This window comes from Pipra filicauda, unplaced genomic scaffold (genome assembly GCF_003945595.2).
Source record: "Pipra filicauda isolate LSUMZ 115617 unplaced genomic scaffold, ASM394559v2 scaffold103_size3290846_pilon, whole genome shotgun sequence".
Taxonomy (NCBI): domain Eukaryota; kingdom Metazoa; phylum Chordata; class Aves; order Passeriformes; family Pipridae; genus Pipra; species Pipra filicauda.
Window position 1 is genome coordinate 1,334,573 of NW_024103474.1, and position 25,350 is coordinate 1,359,922.

General features: G+C 44.5%; 1 protein-coding gene across 1 annotated transcript; it reads right to left on the bottom strand.

Moving 5' to 3' along the window:
- Positions 1–25,041, bottom strand: RHOA (ras homolog family member A). The gene is made up of 5 exons (XM_027727778.1): positions 24,924–25,041; positions 7,256–7,413; positions 4,355–4,475; positions 2,110–2,240; positions 1–1,270 (listed from the first exon to the last, which is right to left on the bottom strand). The coding sequence occupies exons 2-5, from the start codon at positions 7,409–7,411 to the stop codon at positions 1,097–1,099; spliced, it is 582 nt and encodes a 193-aa protein (XP_027583579.1). The 5' UTR covers positions 7,412–7,413; positions 24,924–25,041; the 3' UTR covers positions 1–1,096.
- Positions 25,042–25,350: the final 309 nt, after the last annotated feature.

Genomic DNA, 25,350 nt, shown 5'->3' on the forward strand with positions numbered 1-25,350 from the left:
TACAGGGAGCTTAGAAAACTGCCTTTATTCTATTAGTTCTTGGAAAAATGAAAATACAGAAAGAGTTTAGTTGGCTGCAGAACAGCAAGAAGTTCACAGGTTAGGAGTCTGATCACTACATGGTAACCAAACTTACACAAAAAGTTTCTTTTTTTTTTTTTTTTAAAGTTTTGAAACTGGGTCCAGCAATGAATTTAAGGCAACTGAACAGTTCAGAAGCTTTGAGTGTGAGCAGGCTCTTTTCTCATCCCTACATCACGTCATGGAAAAAACTCCTCCTGGGTGTGCAGACCACTCAAATCATTCGAATGGGTCAGACTCTTACAAATGAACGGGGAAGAGGATCAGCTGCTTTCCATCGGACTTTATTTTCAAATACAGTTTCTTAAAAAACCCAGAACACCTTAACGCAGAGGTTACAAGTAACAGTATTAGGAAATCCAATTATACAAAAAATACTACATCTAAGCTGGGGTAAATAGATTTATTTTTGGTAACATACATTTAAACTGGCACTAATTACACAGTAACTAAAAGGTAACTAACATGAAACCACAGAACCCTCACTTTTCCTTAGCTGAATGGGACTCGGTCATTTCAGAGTGATCACATTTTCAAACTCATGTTTTTACACCACCGAGCCATGAAAATCAGATCTTCCTAAATGTGATAGCACTGAAGCTACGCTCGATTCCATACAGCCTTGTAACTGTTGTACTCAATTAGAATAGGACGTTAGTTATAAAGTAGTTACAGACCAATCCTCTGTGTTGACAGCTTTTTCTCTTTCTAGAGAGAAGAAAGAAGATAGAGAATTGTCTTCAATTAGCGCCTGGCATATCCTGTGAGTGCAGAAAAGGTTTGTTAGAGGAATGTTGAGGTTAACCTTGGGTGCACAGATGAATTTGATGCAGATTGTTATAAAAATCATGGTTGGCTTCTAAATACTCGTAGCAAGATGACTCGATTTTTAAATCTCTTAAGTAAATTATAGATAATGAAAAAGGCCAGTAATCATACACTAAGATTAATAAACAGCACTTCAAAATTACTCAAGTGCAGGGTGCTGCTTTGGCCATCTTCCTCTGGCCACGCTTTATAAGAGAAGGCACCCGGACTTTTTCTTGCCACGCCGGGCTTGCAAAGCAGCTCTAGTGGCCATTTCAAACACCTCCCTCACACCGTCTTTGGTCTTTGCCGAACACTCCATGTACCCGAATGCACCAATGCGGTTTGCCATATCCCGGCCTTCCTCGGGCTTGACAGGCTCCTGAAACAGCACAAAAACAGCAGGTGAGGTCAATCCAAACCCACACCGATCCTCCTTTTCCCACCCGGCTTCCCAACAAATGCAAAGGAATTTCTGGATTCAGTGCACATAATTAACTGGATAGTTAAGAATCCAGTGCCTGAGGACATGATCAGTTTTCTGACACCTCTAAGCCTGAAGGCTGCAACTTGAGCAAATGATTGCTTATTTCTGAGGAAACATTTATGCAATTCTTCACTACAACTGCAAAAAACCCTATGAACAAATCCCAAAATTAATGCCTCAGTCTTTGTATAAGAACCTCAAATATTATGCTGCAGGAGCAAAAATTCCAGGACAGAGCAGAATATCTGCAGTCCCATTCCCAAGATGGGGGTTTCAGGCTCAATCTGAAAATGAAACCTCGTGATAGGCTCAGGAATGAGCTACAGCACCTGTGGTTATCACCTCAGAACACCCACCAATAAAACCATTTCCTTTCACACCCTGAACACACCAAATAAAGAACAGCTCTGGAGTGCCTGCTCTGATGTGCTGATCCTCTCCTAATTAATTCCTTTCTACCTCAGGGATCCAGCTCTGCAGCAGAGAGCAGCTGACTGTTAGTAACCCCATACAGCCATTCTCATTGCTGAGGATGCCTTCTCTAAAAATTACATCTCCAAATAGGAAAAAAGAGACACTCAGTTAAAGGCAATAGATACTCGTGGTGTCTGCCATGGGCAGCTGTTGATCACACAGCCCACAGCAGCTGACAGCCAGCTGTGGGTGCCTGTTTAATGTTCTGCTACAACCACCACATGTCTTCCTTTTATTGTAAGACTCCCAAAGGAACCTGCCTGCTTCATTTTGGCCAGCTCTCGTCTTGTGTGCTCGTCATTCCTCAGGTCCTTCTTGTTTCCTACCAAGATGATAGGCACGTTGGGGCAGAAATGCTTCACCTCTGGGGTCCATTTCTCTGGGATGTTTTCTGAAAGAAATAAATAGAAGTATGACTGTACTAAAACCCACTTCTGGGGAGTTTTATTTTAAAGCTTTTACCTGAGTGGTTGTATCTTGCTAATCCACACTGATGCCCTTTTATTTTTAACTCTTAATATGGGAAGCAAATATACTGTTCTGGTATTGCCAAAAAACCAAGCCTGTCTGTGGTTATTTGAAGGCTGAAGGACACATAACCTCTTGGCTTCTCTACATCTCTCAGTAGATACCTGGCAAGGGTTAGCATAGAGACTGCAAAGAACAGCATGCAGAAGAATTCTCAAGTAGAAAGTTATGGAATATTTTGCTTCAAGAGAAACATTTTATTCATCTCCAGAAGCTAAAGATGGGTGCAACACTGAAGCCTAAGTTTTAACTTCACTTCTTTTTATAAAGCAACATCAAACAACCGCTCCCAACTCTGCCATTACCTGTAGCAGAAATGTTCCACACACTAATTACAGATATACAAAACCAAATGCTTTGTGTAAGTCATTTCCAATCTGCCATTTCTCCCTACCTGTAGCAAATGAATTTGTGCTCATATACAAGAAACCCTCTCCTCCTCCTCACGGCCCTCCATGACTTTATTTTTTTAATGGAAGGATGACTTAAGGGCTTCTGAAAGCAAAACCTTGATAAATTGTATAGAGCAGGAAGTGCTGAACAGCCCAAAACATCTGGCTTTGCTTTCAGAAGCTCTCAGACGTTTGAGATTCACCTGTGGATGTACTTGCAGGCTGTGTAACCCCATTTTATCTTCATGAAATTCCATTCAGCTTTTGTACAGACATTCACTATTATGTATTATGGTATATTTTCTTGCTCAAAAGAACAACTTAAGGATTTTGAAGCCAGTTTTTGCTTTACATCCAAATCATCAATTCTGCAGCTGCACCTGGAGTGCTCAGGTGTGCTGGCCTTTAGATACTGCACAGCTGAAAAGCTCTTCACTGCTCCCAGGGACCCTGGGATATTGGTGAGCAGGAAGGGAGGAGAGGAAAGAAAATTTTTACAGAAACTTACTTCTTTGAAAAAATGCTACCACCATGTATTTGTTTAGCAGACTACACTGGATGGATGGAGTAATTACCATTTTAAAGGGACAGAAATCAAAGTTCCAGAGATGCTGAGTCTTAGAAATTAGAGTATCTCTATCTCCTGCTCCTTATCCTCTTCAAAAACATCTTTGCAAGATCAAGTACATCAACATCTACAAATTAGATTTATATATCAATCAGTGAAGACTTGGACTGCACACAGAAGAGGTGCCCATCAAATACACACTTTTAAAATGTGTTGTTTTTAGAGCTCAGAAGTCATAAATCAGGCAACTCTTTTTCTCCATCACAAGCAGATGGAAATCTCCATCCCTTGAAAGCAGACTAGGAGAGTGTAAATCTCCAGTCCCTGATCATTTCCACCCATGAGAGAGCCCCCTCCAGTGCAGCTCTAGCCCATGTTTTTAACTCACGAAACAAAGAGCGAAAACCCTGGGATTATTTGGGACCAATAACTGACAGTATTTCAAGCTTGAACAAATGGGGGAGTAAGGGGGAGGGAGGGTGGAAGAGAAGAAAACACAAAGCTAGTTCTCCCATTTACATAGAAAGTTACTCCATTTTCCTGGATACACTGTGGTCTTGAGTGTATAAGAACCTACAACTTCCAAAGAGAAATTAAAAAAAGAAGTAAAATTAAAACCTGGGAGGGTCATGGCCCTCAGTGGTCCCCTTCTGTACTCACAGGGCTCCTGGACACAGCAGTGTAGCTGCAGCCTTTGTGTGCTGGGGGTCCTCAAGGCAGCCCCTCCAAGGGACAGGCACACAGCTGGGCTGGGGTGCTGACCTAGGGGAGCTGCCCCCCCTGCTGAGAGTGGCTCAAATTAGGCAGCAGAGCCCTGGCAAACACAGTGTGCTGTGGCTCTCGTGACCCTCAGTGCTGCTGAAGAACACAGGTTCCTTTAAGGTCCTATGTCTGACAACTGTACACTCAAACCAGCCTGAATTCTGGAACTAGGAAAACTCTCAAGTGAAAATATATTCTACAGCGTGATTTCCAAGGGGAATACAGTGGTTCCAACTCAGTGAGTGATCTACTTACCTAAACTATCAGGACTATCAATTGAAAAACACATAAGTATAACATCAGTATCTGGATAAGAAAGCGGTCTAAGTCGATCATAATCTTCCTGTCCTGCTGTATCCCACAAAGCCAACTCAACCTGCAAAATAAACATAAGGAGTTAGTCAGATCACCAGGGATGTTCTGATTCAGAAGCCAGTTACCAAACAGGAGTGGATAAAATATTTCAGTCAACGCCACTCAAAAGGAGGAGACTATGGGACGAACCGCTTTGACAGGAGAACTGTGAGGAATTTTACATTCTATAACCCCAAAAATCAATTTATTGCAGCTTATGAGATTTTTCTTTATATCCGTGACCAGTGTCAATTCTTTGAATGGATGTTAAAGCTACCAGCAGAAAAGCAAGACAGAAGAATCAAAGAGAATCAGCTCCAAAGGGCTGGTAATCTCTGACAAGCATCCCAGAAACACCAGTTTGCAGTGAAAGTGGACTAAGTATATACTTTTTAGGATTATGCACGTTTTCAATGGGTTACAGCTGGAACCTGTAGTGACTAAGAAATGTTAAGATTGTACTTATTTGTGCACAAATTCATTACAACTCCATCACAGCAGAAATGCACACTTGTAATTTGCTTTGAAACAAACCTGATTTGTGTGCAAAGCTTCCGGTTACTAAGAAGAAAGTACAGTACCTAATGTTCTGAATATTTCTACTTATGCTGGAGCCTGGGGAGAACACACCCACCATAGGATTGTTTAAAACTATAGAAGGAATTAGCCAACATTTAATCCAGGAAATTTAAAAACTATAATCAAGCTCTTGAGGCATACTCTAGCTTGAGATTCTCCGATGAGTCTGCCTTCGCAAAGGAGTGGGTTCCTTCTTGTTTAAACTCTTATGTTCAAAAACTCCAGGAAAAAAGTCCACAGCAGCTCAGATAAAGACAGATGGGCAGAACTGGAACGCAAATGTGAGCCTGAATGTGCAATGCAACTGCTTAGTTAAATTGTGAAGAGACAAAGCCTTAAGTTGCGCACATATAGAAAAATAACCTTCTGTACTTCTGTCAGAAACACTCCTCCTCTCAGAGTCACTTCTGCACTTGCAGATGTGAATTCTGTGGCAAATGTTTATATTTTTTAGAGAGCTGTCTGTTGAGGGTTCCCTCTCATGACACTGGAATCGTTTCCTTTGCTCTACCTAAAAAAACACATCTCCTTCCATCACTTTTTTGTCTTCACGTGATTTCTGGACATTTCTGGTAATGCTCTTCTAGGAAAACAGAGGTAAGTGGCTGGCAAACAGAACAGGCTTAAGCACTGCTCTCCTATAAACTTCTGTAATCAAGTTTTCCGAAGACAAAGTCCTTGGATAAAATATATCCTCCAGTTACAAAAATAAAATCAGCTGACACTGCTCAAGCTGCTCATGCAATTTTTCTTTAGCTACCGGCTGCATATAGGCATGACTGCTGATAGGGCATGACTCCCTGTTCACTCATTCAGAGATGCAGAGATTCAGGCAGAAGGGAATGAGGAAGTTTGATTCAGTGATAAGAGAGAAATGGATCTCATACATGTTTCAAACAATACTCCTTAGAGTCTAAGATACAATACAGAAACTGTAGAAACTGTCACTTGGGGAAAAAGATATGTTCTAACATTAGTCTAAAAGTAAATTTTCTCTTACCAATTTATATTATGGGAGAGATAAGATCAACTAGCATGAACTATCATGACTAAACCCACAAGAAACTCATCCCTGTAACAGCAGGAAATCAAATGTAACATAAAGCCCCAAACTAGCCCCCAAAACTTTTTTGCTCCGATGAGGATCAAAACTGAGCAGTTTCAATCCATCAGTCACTGCATCTGAACTAGAATGGAGTGAAAGATGTTCTGGCTGTACCTGAACCCAGAGCAAAGGCACATGTCACAGCAAGAGAGGACACAGAGAAGCTCAGCACCAAACCTGCCACACGCCTGACCCGCAGATCCACGGCACCGAGTCAGCTCTGTGTGGTTACGGGAGCAAACAGACACAGGCTGTGGCTGCCTGAGAGGGTTTGGAAATAGCTGAGCTTTCAAGGTGCAAACTTTCTGCTTTGTGTGCTTCCAGAGTATCCTGGAAAGTGACAATTTTACACATCACCCAGCACCTTGCTGACGTAAGCGCAGAAGGGAACCCACCCAGGGATCAGAGAGCAGCCTGGCAGCTGCCTCTTGGAGCAGGTGTCTGGCATGTCTCCTTGTTTGGTAAACAAAAGGACTCAAGAGCTCCACAAATTGAAAACCAATTTTCAAAATATTTAAAACTGAAATATTTTAATGATTAATTTACTGAAGTACAAACAAAAGATGAAGCTCAGTGAGCCCTGGGCATGCCTGGCTGCTAAGAATTGTGCAGGACAGATGATGCTGATGTACACTACAAATATCAACCACCTTTGAAGCCTGTCAGTCTTCTGTTCTCAAAAGGATCCTGCACATGTCCAGGAGTGGGTATGAAATAAAAGACTCTCCAGGAGTTAGTCTTTGTTAATCCAGGTAGGTCCCTATCAAAGGAGGGACTCCATTCCAAAAGCCATTAGCCCTGGGTTCTCAGCATGTCTTTGAATTGCTCCATCCCCTCCCACCTGCTGCAACACTCTACTTGGACTAACTACATGACTTTTGGAACCTTGTTTTGTGTAAGGTTAGAAGCAGGTTGTTAAACACACATTGGATATGAGCAGGCTCTAGCAAGGCAAATATTTTTTCCACAGGAACGTGGTTAATATTAAAAAATATATTTACAACATAAGAACTACTCACACGTACTTATTAAACAACTCATTAAAGGAGCACGGAGATCTCCACGCTATTCTGAACAAACACAACTTCATTCTGGCTCTTACAGAGGGGTTCACATACCTGCTTTCCATCCACTTCAATATCTGCTACGTAGTTTTCAAAGACGGTGGGAACATAAACTTCAGGGAACTGGTCTTTGCTAAATACAATCAGCAGACAGGTCTTTCCACAGGCACCATCTCCCACTATAACCAGCTTTTTTCGAATGGCTGCCATAGCTGAAAAACAAAATGACAACTTATTAATTCAACCGCTCCAGCTTTTCACTGAGATGCTGCTAATAATTAATAACCACTAAGTTTTCAATTAATGAGAACTTTTAAATCCACTCTACGTGTCCGTCAGAGATGCAGACAGATGTCTCGAGTGAGTTCAAATTCCCATCCCTTTAAGAAAAACCATTCCCCAGAACTTGTCAACACATTGATAAGCCACTAGGTGCAAAAATAATAGAAAGGAGAGGAGATGGGTCTGGTTAAGCATTTATTCATCTGTTCTAAAGGTTAAGAGAGGAACACCCAGAGAAAGCGAGTGAGTGAGCAGCACTGTCTGAGAGCACCTTCTCAAAAGTGTATTCCAGGCACTCAAATATGAGATGCTTCGATTCAAGGGCAGGAACATCATCTTGTTGCACTGAGTTGCCTTAACTACAAAGTGCCAGTCAGCTGGACTGAGGAGCACCTGCTGCCACGTCAGAGCACCAAAAGCAGGATCTTGAGGCAACCAGCCTGTTCCTCAGATTCCAACCACCACATTGCAAAGGATTTGGGCAGGGCACATCTCACTCCTCAACCCACTTTCCCCTGCATTGCTGCTACCAGGTTAATCCACCCTGCTACCAGCTTGCAGTAAGTAAAGGGGGGACACAGAAGGGGAGACCCCCGTGATGCTCCACACAGATCTCTGCTGTGCAATGGGTGAATTTGTACATCCATCACCTGCTCACAAGCAACTTTGACCTTTAGAAGATAGTATGGAAGCTTTAAAGTTTAAGGAAAGCCAAGAATCAGGGTGAGACTGAAGGGGATGTTTGTGTTGGATCTGGCAAATCAAACAAAACCAGCACTATATATGTGCCTGCTCTCTTCTTTCTTTCTCCAGGCACTTATTTGTGACCAGTGCTGGAACAAGCCAGAGATTTAGGGAGTGGCCTGGCTACGAGGGACTGGAATGAGGACAGAACCATAACTACTTTCTTCTCCATAACATAAAGGCACTCCAGGGGAAGCCGCTTAGTCATCCTGTGAAGCTTCCTGGAAATGGAGCAAACAGCAACGCCACCACAATACCTATGACTGCATGACCAAAACACCACAGAGAGAGCACCCCTGTGAGTTAACTTTTGCCATGACAAATCCAGAACAAAGTTTATGAGGATGACTAGGGCTGCTGGCGAGGAGGGAGGGGCTCAAAGAAGCACAGAAGAGATTTAAAGGACACAGCAAAAATATATTCCCCTTTCCACCTCTTCTCTTGCCTTATGAAATTAAGTAAAAAGGTAGAACTACCCATCTAAAAGCAACCTTTAGTACTGGTATATGGTGAAGAAGCAGTGGATTTTGCAGAGATTCTGTACTTCTGCAAACAGAGAAGGACAATTTCAGCCCATCAAGCAGCAAGGGCTCAAGGATTTATAGAGCATAGCTTTGCCAGACACCACTGCTCAAGAGATCCAAATCTATCTCTAAAGTGAGATTCTTTCACCTTGTGAATATATATGTACACAAACTCAAGTTTTTTCCTCTGGGGATTTGGGGTTATTTTTACATTTGTGGAAGGTTTTAAATGATCCAAGCTTTAAAAAGGTGGGTTTTTTTCAGGGGTTCTAGATGGGTTTGAACACTTTCTAGCAGTGGTAGTATTTGAATTTTACAGAACTGGAAATCATCTGTCCTCTGTACCATGTCAAGATCAACTACTTACAAGTTCTACCTAACGTCAGCTTTGGCTAATCTGCTCTTCAAGTCCTACAAAACCCCTGAAGCCGTCTACTCTTGTGCTCCACAATATTTAATAGGAGAAAACTTCCCCCAATAGTACCCTCAACCTTCTTTGATGTAAGCACATTACTGTTTATCCTATTTGTCACGGCCACTGCAGAATAGATTATTCCCTTTCCCCAGTGCAGTTGAGAATACGTGTCTTCATTTAGTCTTCTCTTCGGGCAAAACAATTCCAGTTTATTCAAGCCTTCTCTGTAAATCGTATTTCTTAGACCTTCCCGTTGCTCCCTTCTGGGCAGAGTCCAATTGGTACAAATGTACCCAAGGGTGGAGCCCAAAAGCTGAATCCAGTATTTCTCCTAGGGCTGTATGAACAGCGCCCAGAGCTGAAGGATTATTTCACTGATCTTTCAGGATACCCTGCTGCTTAAACACCAATCTAGAAGTGTATAACTTTTTCTTCCTTCCTCCCCTCCTCAGAAGACAGCACTGTTGATACATCCAGGTTTTAATTCCCAATAACTCCCAGATCTTTTTCATCTGGACAGCTATACAGTAAATAGTCCTCTATTCACACAGCTGAATATTCCAGTGTCAGGCTTTTATTTATCCTTCCGCTCATTGATGTTTTATTCTACCTCCAGGTCCTAGCTCTGTACTCCAGCTTAATCACAGTCTGTCAGATGCAAGTTTAATAATCATGATTCCCAGATAATTATCTAGGCCATTGATGAAACCACCCTGGAGACAAAGTAGGCGGATGACGGAATGGGATAACCTGTCCTTCCTTGGTATCCTCCCTCTCTCTCCCCTCTGTGCCAGTGGCTGGGGCTCTGGCCTTTGATCACCTGTGTCACCTGCAACAGCACTTGGGGTAGGTGACCTTTTTGGCATCACCTACGGATAACTGTATTTTTCAATGGATTATCAGATCAACTCTTCCTTTATCTTCCTCTAAATGCTTCCGTCACTCAGATTATTTTTTAAGTGCTCCTTGCCAGTTCAATCTCATTTTATGCTTTGGCCTTCTACATACTTATGCCTCAGGTCTACGAGGAAACTACAATTCTGTTTAAAAAAAAAAAAATCATTATCATCTAACGTATTGCTTTCTACAAATCCTTCCCTATAAAAGCTTGAAAAATTTATGTGTATATATATAAAAAAATTATTTCAGCAGCTTTATTTTATCTCCTCAATATCTTTTTCCTGAGAAAAGCTTATCATGAAACTCTCCCTGCCTGAATGCTTCCTGAGATCCGTTGACATCATTCTGACCCAAGATGCCCTTCAGCAGTGTTTGCTCAACCACTTCCTTCCCACTGCTCAGGACCCGCCCCATGAGACTCTCCCCTGCTCACAGTCTTATGTGCAGGACAGTCCTCAGGGCATCTCAAACCTGCTGAGCAGTCCCCTCCATCTAGCACACTGAAAAACTAGGGAATTAAAATTCCCTCATTGCCAGCTTCTAGAGGATCCTTCTGGACGGTCACAAAAAGCCTCCACCACCTCATTTTTTTTTTGGTGACTATGGCATCCTCATCTTTTTTACTTTAGTTTCACCTTTGAGAGCAGTACCACAGAAGAATTCCTTCTGGAACAAGTGTGTTGTAAAAAATTCAATTCAGGATGCAAAGATCACCACTTATAACCTCAAATTTTCAGAAACAGCCCAGATTATAAATGCTGGGTAGACACAGATGCCTCAGGATGTCAGGTCTGATCACTAGATAGACCCCTGATCCAGCTCAGAAGGAAGTCACCAAACACCACGACCATGTCTTCCTTCCTGACGTTATCAAAGAACCACAGAATGGTTTGGGTTGGAAGAGACCTTCACCATCATCTCATTCCAACCCCCGTCATGGGCAGGGACACCTTCTACTAGACCAGGTTGCTCCAAGCCCTGTCCAACCTGGCCTTGAACACTTCCAGGGATGGGGCAGCCACAACTTCCCCGGGCAACCTGTGCCAGGGCCTCACCACCCTCACAGGGAAGAATTTCTTCCCAACCTCTAATCTAACCCAACCCTGCTCTGTCAGTTTAAAGCAGTTATCCCTTGTCCTATCACTACATGCCCCTGCCAGAAGTTCCCTTTCCAGCTCTCTTGTAGCCCCTTTAGGTACCACAAGATGCTCTAAGGTCTTCTCAGAGCCTTCTCTCCAGGATGAACAGCCCCAACTCCCTCAACGTGTCTCCAGCCCCTCTGATCATCCTTCTGTCCCTCCTCTGGACCTGCTCCAACAGGTCCACATCCTTCCTGGAGGTGCTGGGGCCCCAGAGCTGGATGCAGCACTGCAGGTGGGCTCCCATCAGAGCAGAGCAGAGGGGCAGGATTAGCCCCCTCATCCCGCTGCTCACGCTGCTTTTGACACAGCCCAGGACACGTTTGGTTTTCTGGGCTGTGAGTGCACATTGCTGGGTCACGTGGAGCTTCCTGTCAACCAACCCCCCAAGTCCTTCTCCTCAGGGCTGCTCTCAATCTGTTCATCCCCCAGCCTGTACCTGGCACTTGGGATTGCCCCAACCCAGGTGCAGGGCCTTGCCCTTGGCCTGAACTTCACGAATTTAACCACATTAGTGGTTACAAACTTTACAGCTTTTTGGTACCTGAAGTTTTTTCTCTCTGGTGAGGGTGAACTCTTATTGGCTGCCAGAACACCACACTTCACTTCTACTGAACCTGCTCAGGGATGGACACTGCTGGTGAGCCTGCAACCAGCTTTCTTCTCATGACAAATTCATCTTGTCTGGACCACTGAAAGTGTCTGTGTATGGAAACCGGTCTACTGGTGCCACAATGTCCCAAATCCCCACGTGTGGTCCTCAAATTTTAGCAGCTATCTGGCCATGGCAACAGCAGCCCGTCATTCATGCATTAACACATTTACAGTAATAATTTCCTAATTTAGAGGATTCAGCGTGCAGATCAGCATCTTTCGGCTGGTTATTTTTAGATAAAATAAATACATTCCTCTCCAGTGGGCAGCTGTAAGGGATTGTCGGGTCTGGCAAAGACTCAGAAAAACAACATCTTGGTAGTACAATAGAGAAAAAAATTGATTGTTAGAACGGAGCTATGTCTTAGCGGTGAGTATCACAAGGACAACACTAAGAGCATTCACAGCAGTAGGGTCTTTCTGCTGCATTTTGACATGCCCTGGTTTTCTTAATCAAGTATTCTGAAACATGGAAATACATCAAATTTGTACGAGCAGTGTGTGGGAATCAAAGCACTTTGCTGGGCTGAAGAGTTTAATTTAAGATGCCCATTACACACAATTTAGTATTTGCTGCAGCCCAGCCTGTCACCAGTGAGTGTGTGTCTACATTTAAAGCTAAAAAACCTAAGAGGATGTAACAAATAGACCAAATCCAAGCTACTACTACCCCACTGTAACTGAACACAACTGCTACACATTCATCCTTTTACACAACACGTAGAGCAGGGAGAGACCAATAAATCCAGAAAGCTGCTGGAACTGCACCAGTGATGATGCACACAGAACATTGAGCAAGAAATGTTCTATCTCAATTAGTGTAGCAGAATGGCTGCAATGATCTTCTAGGAGAATCTGTGCTGTCTTCTGCAGCAAGACAAGAGATCTGAAATTTTTCCTACTCTTAAATGAACCACTCCTCCCACCTTTGCATTTATAGGATTCTCAAAACCAGCTAGTCTGCTAGATTCAAAGTGGAAACTCTCACAATGTGACTCAAGTGACTCATCTGAATGGAAGAGATTCAATTCTGACATTTCCTCAACCTAGGCCAGTGTCTTTTACAGGTATTACAGGAGTTTTAGCCATCATTTACTCAATCCCACTAACATCACAGGAGGTTACAACACAAGGAGCTCCTGTTTGCCGAGTTGCCACACTAATATCCTTGTTACATTAGGCTGCTGTTTCTAAGGGCAGTAACGCTCCCAGACCTCTGCAGCATAAAGCCCTGCTTGTTAAGGGAATCTACTCCAGAAGAATTGGAAATGGGAAAAATATTTTTTCCTGTGTTTTAAATGTACTCCCCCCCAAGTATTACTGTTTACTGCAAGGGAATTTGCCTCTTCAGCATGCTATTTATTTTTCCAAAAAACAACTTTTCCAGTGCCTCCTCTCCTGCAAATCCCAAGGCCACATAGCATGAGTGAGGACTGTGGACACTGCTGACATTCTAAAGTTGGATAAGCTGCCAGGTTTGTCTGTCTCCTATAGATCTCATCCTGGAGAAAGATGGAAGAAACAGCCCTTTACCATCACAGAGATATCATGACTAGATTTAATTAGATTTAATTTCAATTACCAGTTAACTACTACCAACTTTATACTGCCTGCTTTACCACAGGGGCAGATCCCTTGTATAATGCAGAATTTTGTCAAAAAAAAATAAATCTGGATTATTGCATGTTAGCAAGTACCCAGTAGAAGCAGTTCAGCAGCATAATTAAGGATGTTTCTGATGCTAGGGTAGGGGAAACATCCTTTAAATCCTTTCCCACCTAATCTTTCTGAAGTCCTTAAAACCAAACGTTGGAAGGCAAAGGTTTTGAAATCTTAGAAAGGCTGCCTTGCTGCTGACTCCTCCACACAGCACTTACAGAGTTTGCTGCCGAGTGAATTACAGCCTGGCACTCTTCTTGCTTGCTTCATTTCCCCTTCATTCCCTCAGCCCTGCCCTGGGAGGGACCAGAAGACAAAACACGGCTCAAGTGTCCCCCACCCTGACCAGTCAGGCCCTGCCCTCTACCTACCACACAGGAGAACTGCCCCTTCACCAGCACCTGAACTGCCTTGGCACCAGCACCTGGATTTACTCTTAAAATAGACTCACTTTTGTTCAAGTCTGAGGGGAATGAGGAAAGATTTTCCCCAGAGACTCCAGTGATGAAGAGTGGATAAGCAGGTTTTTCCCATAGTTTTCTTCTGGCCATCTAGCAAGATCCAGCATCAAAACTGAGAACTACCAAAGCAGTTTGGAGCTCAAAGCAGATCAGCCCAGAGGCAAATAGGTCTGCTTTTAGGACAGTGTGTACAGCCAGTGAAGAAAAAGACTGAACATGGAGCATCTGACTGGGTGAAATGGTCCAAAGACCATGACCAGGGAATGGGGAGGGGACAGGCAAACATGCCAAGAGGAAGATGGCAGAAGAGTGTAACAGCTCAAATCCACCCTTCCCTAGAGCAGAATCCAGGATTCCCATATCTCCCAACAGGGGGCAAGAGTCTCGACCTTCTTCACGGAAGTCTCAATGGAAAATGTCAGCAACTATACATTTTGTAATTCTTTTTCACCACTGCACTTCTCATTAGTGAAAACATGTATAAACAGCTGTCAGAAACATTGCAGCTTGCTGCTGAAATGCTAATCCTGCTACCTTAAATCAGCTTCTTTGAGCATATGCAAGCCTATATGTGCTGTCATGCCTTTTCTTTCCCACATAACCAGCACAGGATGGCCATGCTCTTACACAGCGATAGTTGTGAAGTAAAGGAAAGTAGGATCTCAATTCACCTCTTAGAAAAGGTGCCAAACAGGGAGCAAACAGCCTTGGGACTGTAACAAGAGTAAGAAAAAAAATTAAAGAAAAAGGTGATTCAATCACACCAAGGAGTCAGATAAAACCCATGTTTCTGCTACAGGGTTCCTAAAGGATCCTGGAAGAAGTACACACCCCAAAACATTCTGCAGGTGACCACTTATTTATTGTCCTGAACTTATCTGTACAGCTGCACTGACAGTAAACCCAGACACACTCTGTGCTCAGAGTGATCTGCTCTTTTGACACCATGTACAACCTGAAATCAAGCACTACTGGGGTGGAAATACAGCTCAATTACAACCCACTGGAATACAAACACTAAAAACATGAATGCAGTCTTTGCTATTGAGGAGACAGTCAACACAGTTTATTGCAATAATTGAGATTTTCTTAATTCTCTGCAAGTTTGCCTGTGAACACTTGCACTCATAAACCAAAAAGCCACACTATTTAAAGCGTTGCTAACAAGGCCTTTGGGAAACAACTATATTTATATTCCTTACTGCAGCCAGCACATAAAGCAGTTTGACAGTACTGCAAAATAGACCTATTTCTAACTACAGCACTATGTGGGAGCAGTTGGTGAGAAAAAGCTATCTGCTGGGGTTTTTTTGGACAGTTACATATGAAATTCAACACTTCCAAAAAGTCCCAAAGCTGGCAAATAACAGGGCAGGCTACTGATGTTGCACGTTAAATGTAATCCACAGAGAAATGGAAATTTTCTGTTTTAAGACTGAAGTGCAATTGAAAAACTGACATAGAAGGACGGTGTAGTATCCAACAGGATTAAATACTGAACACGGGAAGGTCCTTGGACAGGGCAGGCTGAGTGCTTTCTGCTAGCAGTTCATTCAGACCGTGTGTTAACCAGGCTCAAGTCTGGCAAATTTTACTAGTTTGGAAAAAGTGCCTTGCAAACAGAGAGCTGTACATTTCCAGAGCCAGCTTTAAATCGGGAGCAGTGCAGCTGTGTTCACCCCCATCTAATGAACCTCCCCAGGTCTCCGCTAACTCCACGAACAACCAGCTCAAGCCTCTTCGTACCACATCACCAGAACTGGGAGCAGTGTCAGCTTAACTGCATTAGGTCTTTGCAACATTGGTTGCCAGCCCCAGTGAACCCTTAATGACTGAATAATTTTATACTGCCATTACAAGTTATCAAAAAATATAAAATACATGTTTCATAGGCACAGGCATACGATGCATCTCCGTTCAGCACACTGTGTTGTTCATGCTGCCTCTGCAGTGGCTGGGATGGGGCAGGAGATTCCACATCCAGCACAAAGCCTGCCAGTGCAACGTTTTGGAGGAAACCTGAATCACCTGTCAGCACTAGATCTGTGTTGAGTGTCATGCGGACACAGTACGTCTAATCCGAGATATCATGTGAAGTCTCAAAGCAGGATTCATCCTATCAAGTTGCAGCCTTTGCCCTTGCTTTCCTCTTCAGGATAAATCTGTATGACAACACTCAACTCATCTCCCTCTCAGAGAAGAAAATTGCTTTGGATTCTAGTAAATTTCCTTGATTTTTAACCACCACAGGGAAGAGCAAAACACTGTGCTTTGCTCCCCTGCCCTGTACAGCCCACCTGCCCCTGCTTTATGGGAACGACGCCCCAGCACCATCAAACTGGTGAGAACACACAAACTATCTTTTGTTAAAACGCACAAACCACGATCTGTGCAACCTTCTACACCCAGCACTGTGTCCCACAAGCAGCTCCAACACAGACGCTGACCACTGGACCAACTTGTCCTTGCAGCTAAACTTAACATTTCCTATACCTCAAGACTCACAGACCATCCTTTGCTACAGGTCTGCACACATACAGGAATGGGTATATTGAACTGGAGCATTCCAGATGACCTTAGGGTTGGATTCCTTTGCAAAAGGAAAAGAGGAAAGATGAATGAGAAGATTCCCCCTCCATGCTCTCCAACCATTTTCAGCTCAGGAGCTTCTTGGGTCAGACGTGGTTCCCATGAATCTGGTAACCTCAAACAGATTTCTCTTCCACGAGCTTGTCCAGACTCCCTTTGAACCCATGTAAACTTCCAGTACACACAATATCCTGTTGGAGGGAGTTCCCACAGCTTAATTACACATTGTGTGTAAAGCCACTTCCTTCAAATTCAAGATTGTCCCTATTAGTTGCTTTTACTGCCTCCTAACTCTGAAATGGAAAAAGAATGAACACTTTACCTCACTCACCCTCTTCCTGCTGCTCACGCAACACACTTTCCAGACTGCAGCATCCTAATATAGAGCTGGTTATTTTTTTTTTAAATTACCTTTACACCTTTGACAGTAGTTACTGTCTGCTCCCAGCATAAGGAATAACAAAGTGGTAGAGGTGTCACAGTGAAGTGCTTCAGCCGGGAGGGCTCTTGAAAGCCCAGCAGCACAGCTCTGCGTACCTGCCCATCCCTTCTCCATCCCACCCCCAAACGCCCCTGGGCTGCTGCAGCAGCTCCAGGAGCGGGAGCCTGGAGGGACACCCCTATTTTGACAAGGTGTGCTGTTAAATCCATTTATGCCGTATCAGAGAACCACACCCTGAGCTGCGTTTCAAGTGCAAACAAGCCACAGCTTGGCCATTCCCTGGTACACGTTTCACTTGGTGCATTAACTCAAGTGCAGACTACCTTGACTCTAAAATAGAAGTAACAGAAAACCCCGGACCAAGCTCCTGCTCCAGCAGTTGGTTACATTTTCTGCATCACAATGAGGTTTTACTTGTCACTTCCTCATTTCTTCAATCTCTGCCAACTTCCCATTATTGGCATTTTGCGTTTTCTCCAGGTGACCACTAAGAAATACAACCCAAGAGCCCAAATCCTTCATGTTCTCACTAGACACAGACTTACTTGAGCCTTCACTTGCCTTTTACAGCTGTCCTCTTTCTACTAAATTTAATATGAACCATATTGATTTTGTTCTCGCTTAGTTTCTCACTGAAAATGACGTGCAATTACTGTCAAGCGCTAACCGAAGGCTAAGATGAACACTTGCACTTAGGAACCAAACTAAAACAATTAACACCAATTGTTTCTATTTCCCCCACTCCAGGTTGAGTGACATTGCCTTAATTCTTTCCTGAACGCTTTGTTACTTATGCCATTATTGTGCCTGGGATTGATGTCTTAGTCTGATGGGATTATAATCATTAAGCTTGTCCTACTTCTCTTTATTATTACTGCATATTAGCATTCTTTCAAACTCAAACTGCGGCAGTGTGTAAAGAACTTTCCGGAAAAAAAAGTTACATAAACCCCCTCCATTCTCAGGCCTGAGATCTTCAGAGCTGAGATACATCTCAAAACAGAGGTTTCAATTACCACCATTAGGTGTGCAGTATAATTCAACCTTTTCTTTTTTTTAAACTTAATGAGATAATCGAAATACCTGATTACAGGGAAGTTCCCTGTGTATAGATAAATAACTGCCAAAAGATAGGAAACTGGATAGAAAGAAATGCTCAGCACACTAAGAAAATCACCCGTGGAACCTGCACAGCTTGACATTCATAAATCACCTGAAAAAGTGAGGAAAAACAGCAATACAACAAAATTTACTGATGATGTCAAGATTTACAGGTAGTAAAGGCAAGGGCTTAGTGTGATGAATTTCAGAACCTTAACAGGCTCTGTGCCTGAGCAATAAAATTTGAAATAGATAAATGTGAAGTGATACACAAGGTAAAAACCAAATTCAACTTCCTATGTGAAATTATGGACTGGGAGCTGATCACTGTAACCCAAGGACAGTATTTTAAGGTTATAGAGTTAACTCCTTTAAAATACAAGCTCAATACTCTGAAGTGCTACAATTTTTGTTTAAGATTCCAGTATTAAGAACTAGGAAAAAGCAACCAAAACAGATATCTTTAACATGATGTAGGACTAACACCTGTATTTTCTGACAGTGTGCAGCCGTGATCCTGCCCGTGTCAAAAGGCTGTACAGGAACTGGAAATGACTCAGAGCAGAGCACACGGATGATTAAACTACATAACAGTGACCATATGAGGAACAACTATGGCAGAACTGGGAAAAAAAAACTGGAAGAGACACGACCAAGGAAGAAAATGACCAAGCACTGTGCTAAGATCCTAAGGAGAGGTGAGGAAAGCTGGGCCTGAAACAAGGACAAGGGCACAGGGGATGAGCCAGGTTGGAAGCAAAGGCAGGCCCAGCAGGACACATGGCAAGGCCTTGCTGTTTCTACCACATTTCAACTTTTTAGATTCCATAATTTCTTAGTCATCGGCTTCTCTTTGAGCTCCCTTTTCCTCCCAGTTACTTTCCATGATTTTGAGTTTCTGTTTTCTATTTTCTACGTTCAATTTCTGCTTTTCTCCTATTTCATCTGTAGGGCTTTCTTGCATTGTTTCTTAAGCGTGAACAAAACAGATGCCTTCATTTCCTTTCCAAGCCAGGTTATTTAATTCACATTCAACACTTGATGGGGGAAAAATAGCACAAAAGAAGGTTCCTGAAAAATCTTTTTTAAGCATGTTTAAGCCAAAATTGTTAGAAAATAGAACAGCAATATGGGCAAGCAAAACTCTCTTTTAACATTGTCACCGTGCATCCTGTTTTGCTAACACCAAACTTAGCAAGGCCCTCCTGATCTACTACAAGTTGTTCTGAACTATCTGCAAAGTTCACCTCACACTGTTCACCTCCCTATTGTTATATAATTAGTAAATTAACACTATTTCAGAACCCAAGGAAGAAGCCTATTTTGAGCATTTCTCCCCTGCCTTACTTTACCATGCCAAGTCCCTCTCCAAGGCTGAAGGCAAAGTTTGGATTACAGGGGCAGGAAGCAGGATTTTGTCCTCAGGATTTGTGGCTGCCATTGCTGTCCTTCCACCCTCACTTCACGTTCCTGCTACTTTGCCCCTGACTACATCTTTGCTATCTGCAGGCACGGGGACTTAAGAGAGCACTTCTCTTATGCAATACCGAGTCCCAAGATTACTTGGCACAAAATGAGATTAGGGCTTAATATTGAGGTAATTATAGTAGATCTCTGGATTTCCACGTGTGTGTAATCTGCAAAACGCTTTGCATTTGGGCCAGTTTTTTCTTGGAGTCCTCTCTTCCCAGACACCTCCAGCATGTCACATGGGATGTGGGGCACCACACACTGAACAAGGCAGGTTCTGCTTGGGTGAGGTGGCTCTGTCTCCTGCTGCCCCACAGCAGGCAGCAAAGCACATATGGACAAGAAAAACTAACACTAACTCTTCTAGACAACCATCTTCTTGTACCCACAGCTGACACTCACCTGTGTTCCTTCTCTTCTCCCACCACAAGATATCTGCTGCAACTGCACAGGCTCAGATCAAACACCCAACGAGTCCAGCACCCTGCCCGACACATGCAGGGATCTCAGATGACTGAGTAAAAGAAGGAACAAACACACTGATGCCTCTGAAAGTGTATTTTCTCAGTTTCCAGTTTGGGGGGGTTATTTTTTGACAGCATTTTCTCCTGTGATTTCATCTGTTGGGTTCTGGAGCCACGTAAATCGTTGTCATTCAGAGCACTCTGTGGCGCTGCATTCTGCGGTCTCGGTGCAGACTGAGGGAGAGGCACCATCGGTTTTGATCTAGACCAGACTGTGCTCAGTCATGTCTTTGCCAAGCTGAAGAGTTCAAATCTTTTTAAGCATCCCTTGTATGGAACCCATTCCTTATCTCTGATCACTTTTTTCAGCCTCATCTTTGCTTTTCCAGTTGCAATGTATCTCAAAGTGCATCTCCCTTTGTGCCAACCCGCTGTAATCAGCGTGCTGAGAACTGAGAGCCCTGATGCTTTCCCCCTGTTTTCCTTTTTTACTCCTTTCCCAAAGCCTCTCACACTTGCTCATATGATCACTGTTGAACATTAAACTTGCATTTTCACAGAATTATGACAAGCTCTTCCTTTTAAGTGGCAATAATTAACTTTCACCCCATCAGTGCATAAACAAATTAAGACTTCCCCCCCTTGTATTTATCTGGAACAAATTTAATTTGGCATTTTGCTGCCTGTAATTCATGTCAGAAGGACAAGTTGCAATTCTTCCTAGCCAGCTCTTGCTGTTTCTTCCCTTTCTGCTCAACACCTTTCTCACCAGAACATTTATGAGTATGCTGAGCAGTAGAGGTGTAACACACATCCCTATTCTCTTGCCCCAAACTTCCCTTCTCTGTCCTTGTTGAGTCATTTAAAACCTCCAACAGATATAACCTGCACTGTTTCCTTTGCAAAAGTCACACCAGCTTTCTCCTACTGTAAGTTGTTAGTCCATCTGGTTACTTCTTTTTACCATTTATTTTTTAAAAATGCATTGAACTCTGTGATATCCTGCTGAACTATCTTTAAGAACTGCTACCATGTAAATCATCTTCTATTTCTCTGGCTTCAAGGTATTAAGTGAGAAGTTACACAGTGTAATTAATAATTTGGTCATTTCAGGCCCAAGTTTCCTTTGGAACCCTTGGGCGAGCACCATCTGGTCTTGGCATCTCTTAACTGTATTTATCACTTTGCTCTAAAAATTACTTTGCTGACAATTCAAGCACAGACAGATCTTCCAATGAGTCCTGTTCCCCATAAAGAGAATTTCTGGCATAGGAACCTCTTTGGACTCCTGGACTCCTCCACGGGAAACAGGAACACACATAAGTCATCTAACTTTCTACTCATGCCTTCATCATCAAATATTTCTTTCACTTCTTCACTCCAGTACCTTTCTGCTTCTGATGTACTTGGAAAATGTTTTTTTTTTGGTTTTTTTGCCATTAGTATGACATTGCTCAGAGTCTCTCTGGCAGGTCCTTTTATTTTTCATTTGACTTGCCAGAGTTCACGTTTTTATTTACTTTTCTGGTCAACTTCATGACTTAAAACTTTCTGAAGGCTGTACTCTTATTTCTAATACTTTCTTTATCCCAAACTGCATGCTCATTCTCATCTGTCAACATTCCACAGTGTAATTTAAAATCTTCCCAAAAATATTTTCAATTTCAAGCGCAGAAGCCTAGTTCTGCTGCGGTTTACATGGAACCCAGCCTTTCCAAACAGCTCCTGGACTGAGGTTCAAAAAATGAGCCAATTTACTTGGTCAGTACCAAGTCAAGATCCCACTGTAAGATGGCCTTCTCACCTCCCACAGTTGCAACAGAGCAGACAGGAGGTGAAGAATAAAGAGCCTCCAGGTGTGAAATATAAGAAAAACGAAATGTTAGCAAAGAATGCAAACAGAGATAACTGGTACTTGGAGAGCTGCTGGTTCTTTCAAACCCCTGACACAGGCAAGGATAACTTTCATTAAAACTGTGAAGATGAGAAGGAGGAATCACTGTGTACACATCCACACTGGTGACCTGCTCCAAATGTGACAGTTCAGGCCAGGTGAGACAGAACTATTTGTGGTTGCAAAGCACTGCTAATTAACTGAGCAAAGAGATTGAATTAAGCCCTGTTTCTGATTAAAAAACAACAATAAAAAAGCAAGCAGAAAACCCACAACTGTCAGAGCCTGAGGAAAGCAAAACCTCATATTTGTTGTGGGTGTACTGCCCAATTCTACTGGGTATATTTGTGACTTTCCATCTGTTCCTTTTACCAGGGATCCTGGTCATGAAGGATGGTCAGGGAAAGACAGCAAACCTTCTCCTCATTAGTTTAATTAGATGATTCACTTAGGAAGGACTGGCTGTTAGTTGTGTGGATGGCAAATATCTTAATTAAAAGGTGGTCTATGGATACCTTAGTTCTTTTACAGTCTCAAATGTTCTTCCCAAGTGAAAACATGGTGATAGTAAAAGGACAGAAGAGAGTATGGACAATGCAGTGTTGTCCTACCAACTCCAATTAAGCTTTTGGTACTTTTATTCAGAGTCCAGAATGAGTGATAATAAAGGCCAGAAAGCACCCAGACACCTGGCACTGGTGTAAAAGCAACAATAACTTAACCAGTGTACCACAGACAGTCTTTTAGGATATTTGTGCTTATTTTTGAGATGATCTCAAAAGTAATATGCAACTACTTCTTTCTATTTAGCTACTCAGCTATTCACACCAGGAGAGGAATCCCATCAGCAGGCAAGGAGCAGAGGATTTCCATCCAGGTGTGTGCAGATGCATGGCTGTACCCCGGGAGGGAAGGTCAGCTACCATTTGGTGCATTTATTTGTTCTGTATCAGAGAGTTTTACCCCTTACTACGTGTTTACTGGGACAGAGTCATGGAGCTACCGTGAAAAAACACAAGCAAAGATGACGAACGTTCCAAGCCCCCTCCAAAATATCAAACTGCTTTTTATCTGGAATTTGCTTATCTGAAGAGCCATCACCAGTCCTACATCCTAGCGGTGGTTAGGATCATTTAGGATGTTTTTACTGTCAATTCCTGGCTCAGAGAACTCCCCGCCTCTGGCGCTCGGCCGCTGTGGCACTGAGCCAGAGCGTGAGCTTGGAGAACGAGGAGGGATAACATGAGAGCTGCTCAGCTGAGCTCTGCTGTGACTGAGTTTATTTTGCCCCTCGTGTGAAGGTGCATTTATGTCTTGAGAAACTTTTTTTTAAAAAAAAACAACCCTCCGTGTATTCTAGTGTTAAATGGTACAAATCGCCTATTCAAATTAATTTATGTCAAGCGTTTATGCTGAATACGCTGTTAAACATCCCAGCGAACTAATTAAAGTGAAATAAGGCTAATGGCAGTTTTTCTTTTTTTAAACATGCAGCCTCGGTCCAAATCAGAGCCAGAATTAGACTGTATATCTGAGAGAAGAGAAATGGCAGTGCTGTGTGACTGCAGACCTGGGTAAGGCCAGAACAGGGTAGGAGGAAGGCACACAGATGCATCAGAAGAGCCTTCAACAGAAAGCAAATATTTTCACAAATAATCTTTTCAGAGAGGGAGAGACTTTATATTTCCATACTGGGAAAAAAATCCCCAAAGAAAGCCATTGGAGAATGTAATACTTTCAGTCACAAACAACACTTAGGGCACGTAAAACTAACTTTTGAGATTTTTGAGAGGATAAAAGTTTGCTTCTAGAAGAAACAGGCCATTTCAAAGTCACACAGATGGCAGAGTTGTTACCTAGTTAAAGCTCTGGGGTTAAAAAAAAAAAGCAACAACAAACATAACATTCCCTAGGTAAGTCTTAGGGTTTAGTTTTCTGCAAATCCTGTATCACACAGAGAAAGGGTGGGTGGGAACCACTACTCATGAAGAGTTCCCTACAACAAACAGGTGAACTGCACCAGAGAGAAACAAAAGCTGGATATGAGACAGCAACTGAAAACAAACAAACCTCCCCTCCAGACACCTCGCAGGGACAGACTTAAAGGGATATCAAAGTAGTTGTGGTATCATTTGAGTGGGAACAATACTTTGTCCTGAGCCTCTATAATGACTTTAACTCTGCAAATCTCTATGAGAAGTTTTTGGGTCATTTTTTCAGACTGAAACGCAACCGAAGTGGTCTCGAAGCTCCTGTCGCCCCTTGGCACGCACGGTTCGGGCAGCTTGTAGTTTAAGGCCGGGCAGTTTCAGGACCCCGATTGTGCCAAAACCCGCCGGGCGCTCCCCGGCACACCCGCCGGGCAGAAAACCACCCCCCAAACTTTGCCGTCTCGCTCCGGAGGGGGATTCCTCCCCGAGCTACAAGTTGGACCCCGCACAACCCCCGGGCAGCCCCTTCCGCAGGGACCCCCGGGCGGGACCCCGGGGCGACCCCCGGGGCGGGCGGGGCGCGGCCCCGGCGGCGGTGACGTCACACCCCGGGCCGCCCCTTACCGGGACACCCCCAGTGCCGCCCGTGTCACCGCGCGGGGGCCGCGCCGCCCCCGCCTCGCCCCGCACCGCCCACGGCCGGGCGGTGGCACCGAGACCCGGGCGGGGCGCGGGCGGCTCCGCCGGGGGAGCCCCGGGGCCGCGCCCCTCCGTCTCCTCCCCTCCCCCGCTCCCGCCGCCCGGAAAAGGCCCCGTTACCGGGCTCCGGCAACTCGCGGAGGGGCCGCCCCCGCCCGCCCTCCCTCCCTTTTGTGCGCGGTGGTGGCGGCGAGAGGCCCGGCCGGGCCCGGCCGCCCCCGCCCGCAAGGCCGCGGGCTGCCGGCGGGGGCGGGCGGGCCCCACCCGGCGGCGGCAGCGGCGGCGGGAAGGGAGCAGAGAAGCCGGCGAGCCGCCCTCACACCGTCCCCGTCCGGCGCGGAGCCCCCCCAGTACCTGCGGCCTGCGCTGGTCCGGCTCCCGCCGCCTCCTGCTCCACAGGCCCAAGCGCGAGCGGCGGCGGCGGCGGAAACGGGCGGGGCGGGGCGGGCCGTGCGCGCTCCCGGCTCCGCGCGCCGCGCGCGCCCCCGCCCGGCCGGCCCGGCCCCGCCCGGCCCGCGCGCGCCCGCCCCGCCCCCGGCCACTCGCGGGCCAATCGGCGGCGGCTGCGCGCGGGGCATGCCGGGAAGGGGCGCTATAAAAGCCCCGGTGCTATTTACGCCGCGCGGGTTTGGGGTGTGGCGGGGCCTGGGGAGGGAGGAGCACCCGGGAGTACTGAGCGACCGGGAGTACTGAGCACCCGGGAGTACTGAGCACCCGGGAGTACTGCGCACCCGGGAGTACTGAGCCCCGGGAGTATGCGCACCCGGGATAGTACTAGACT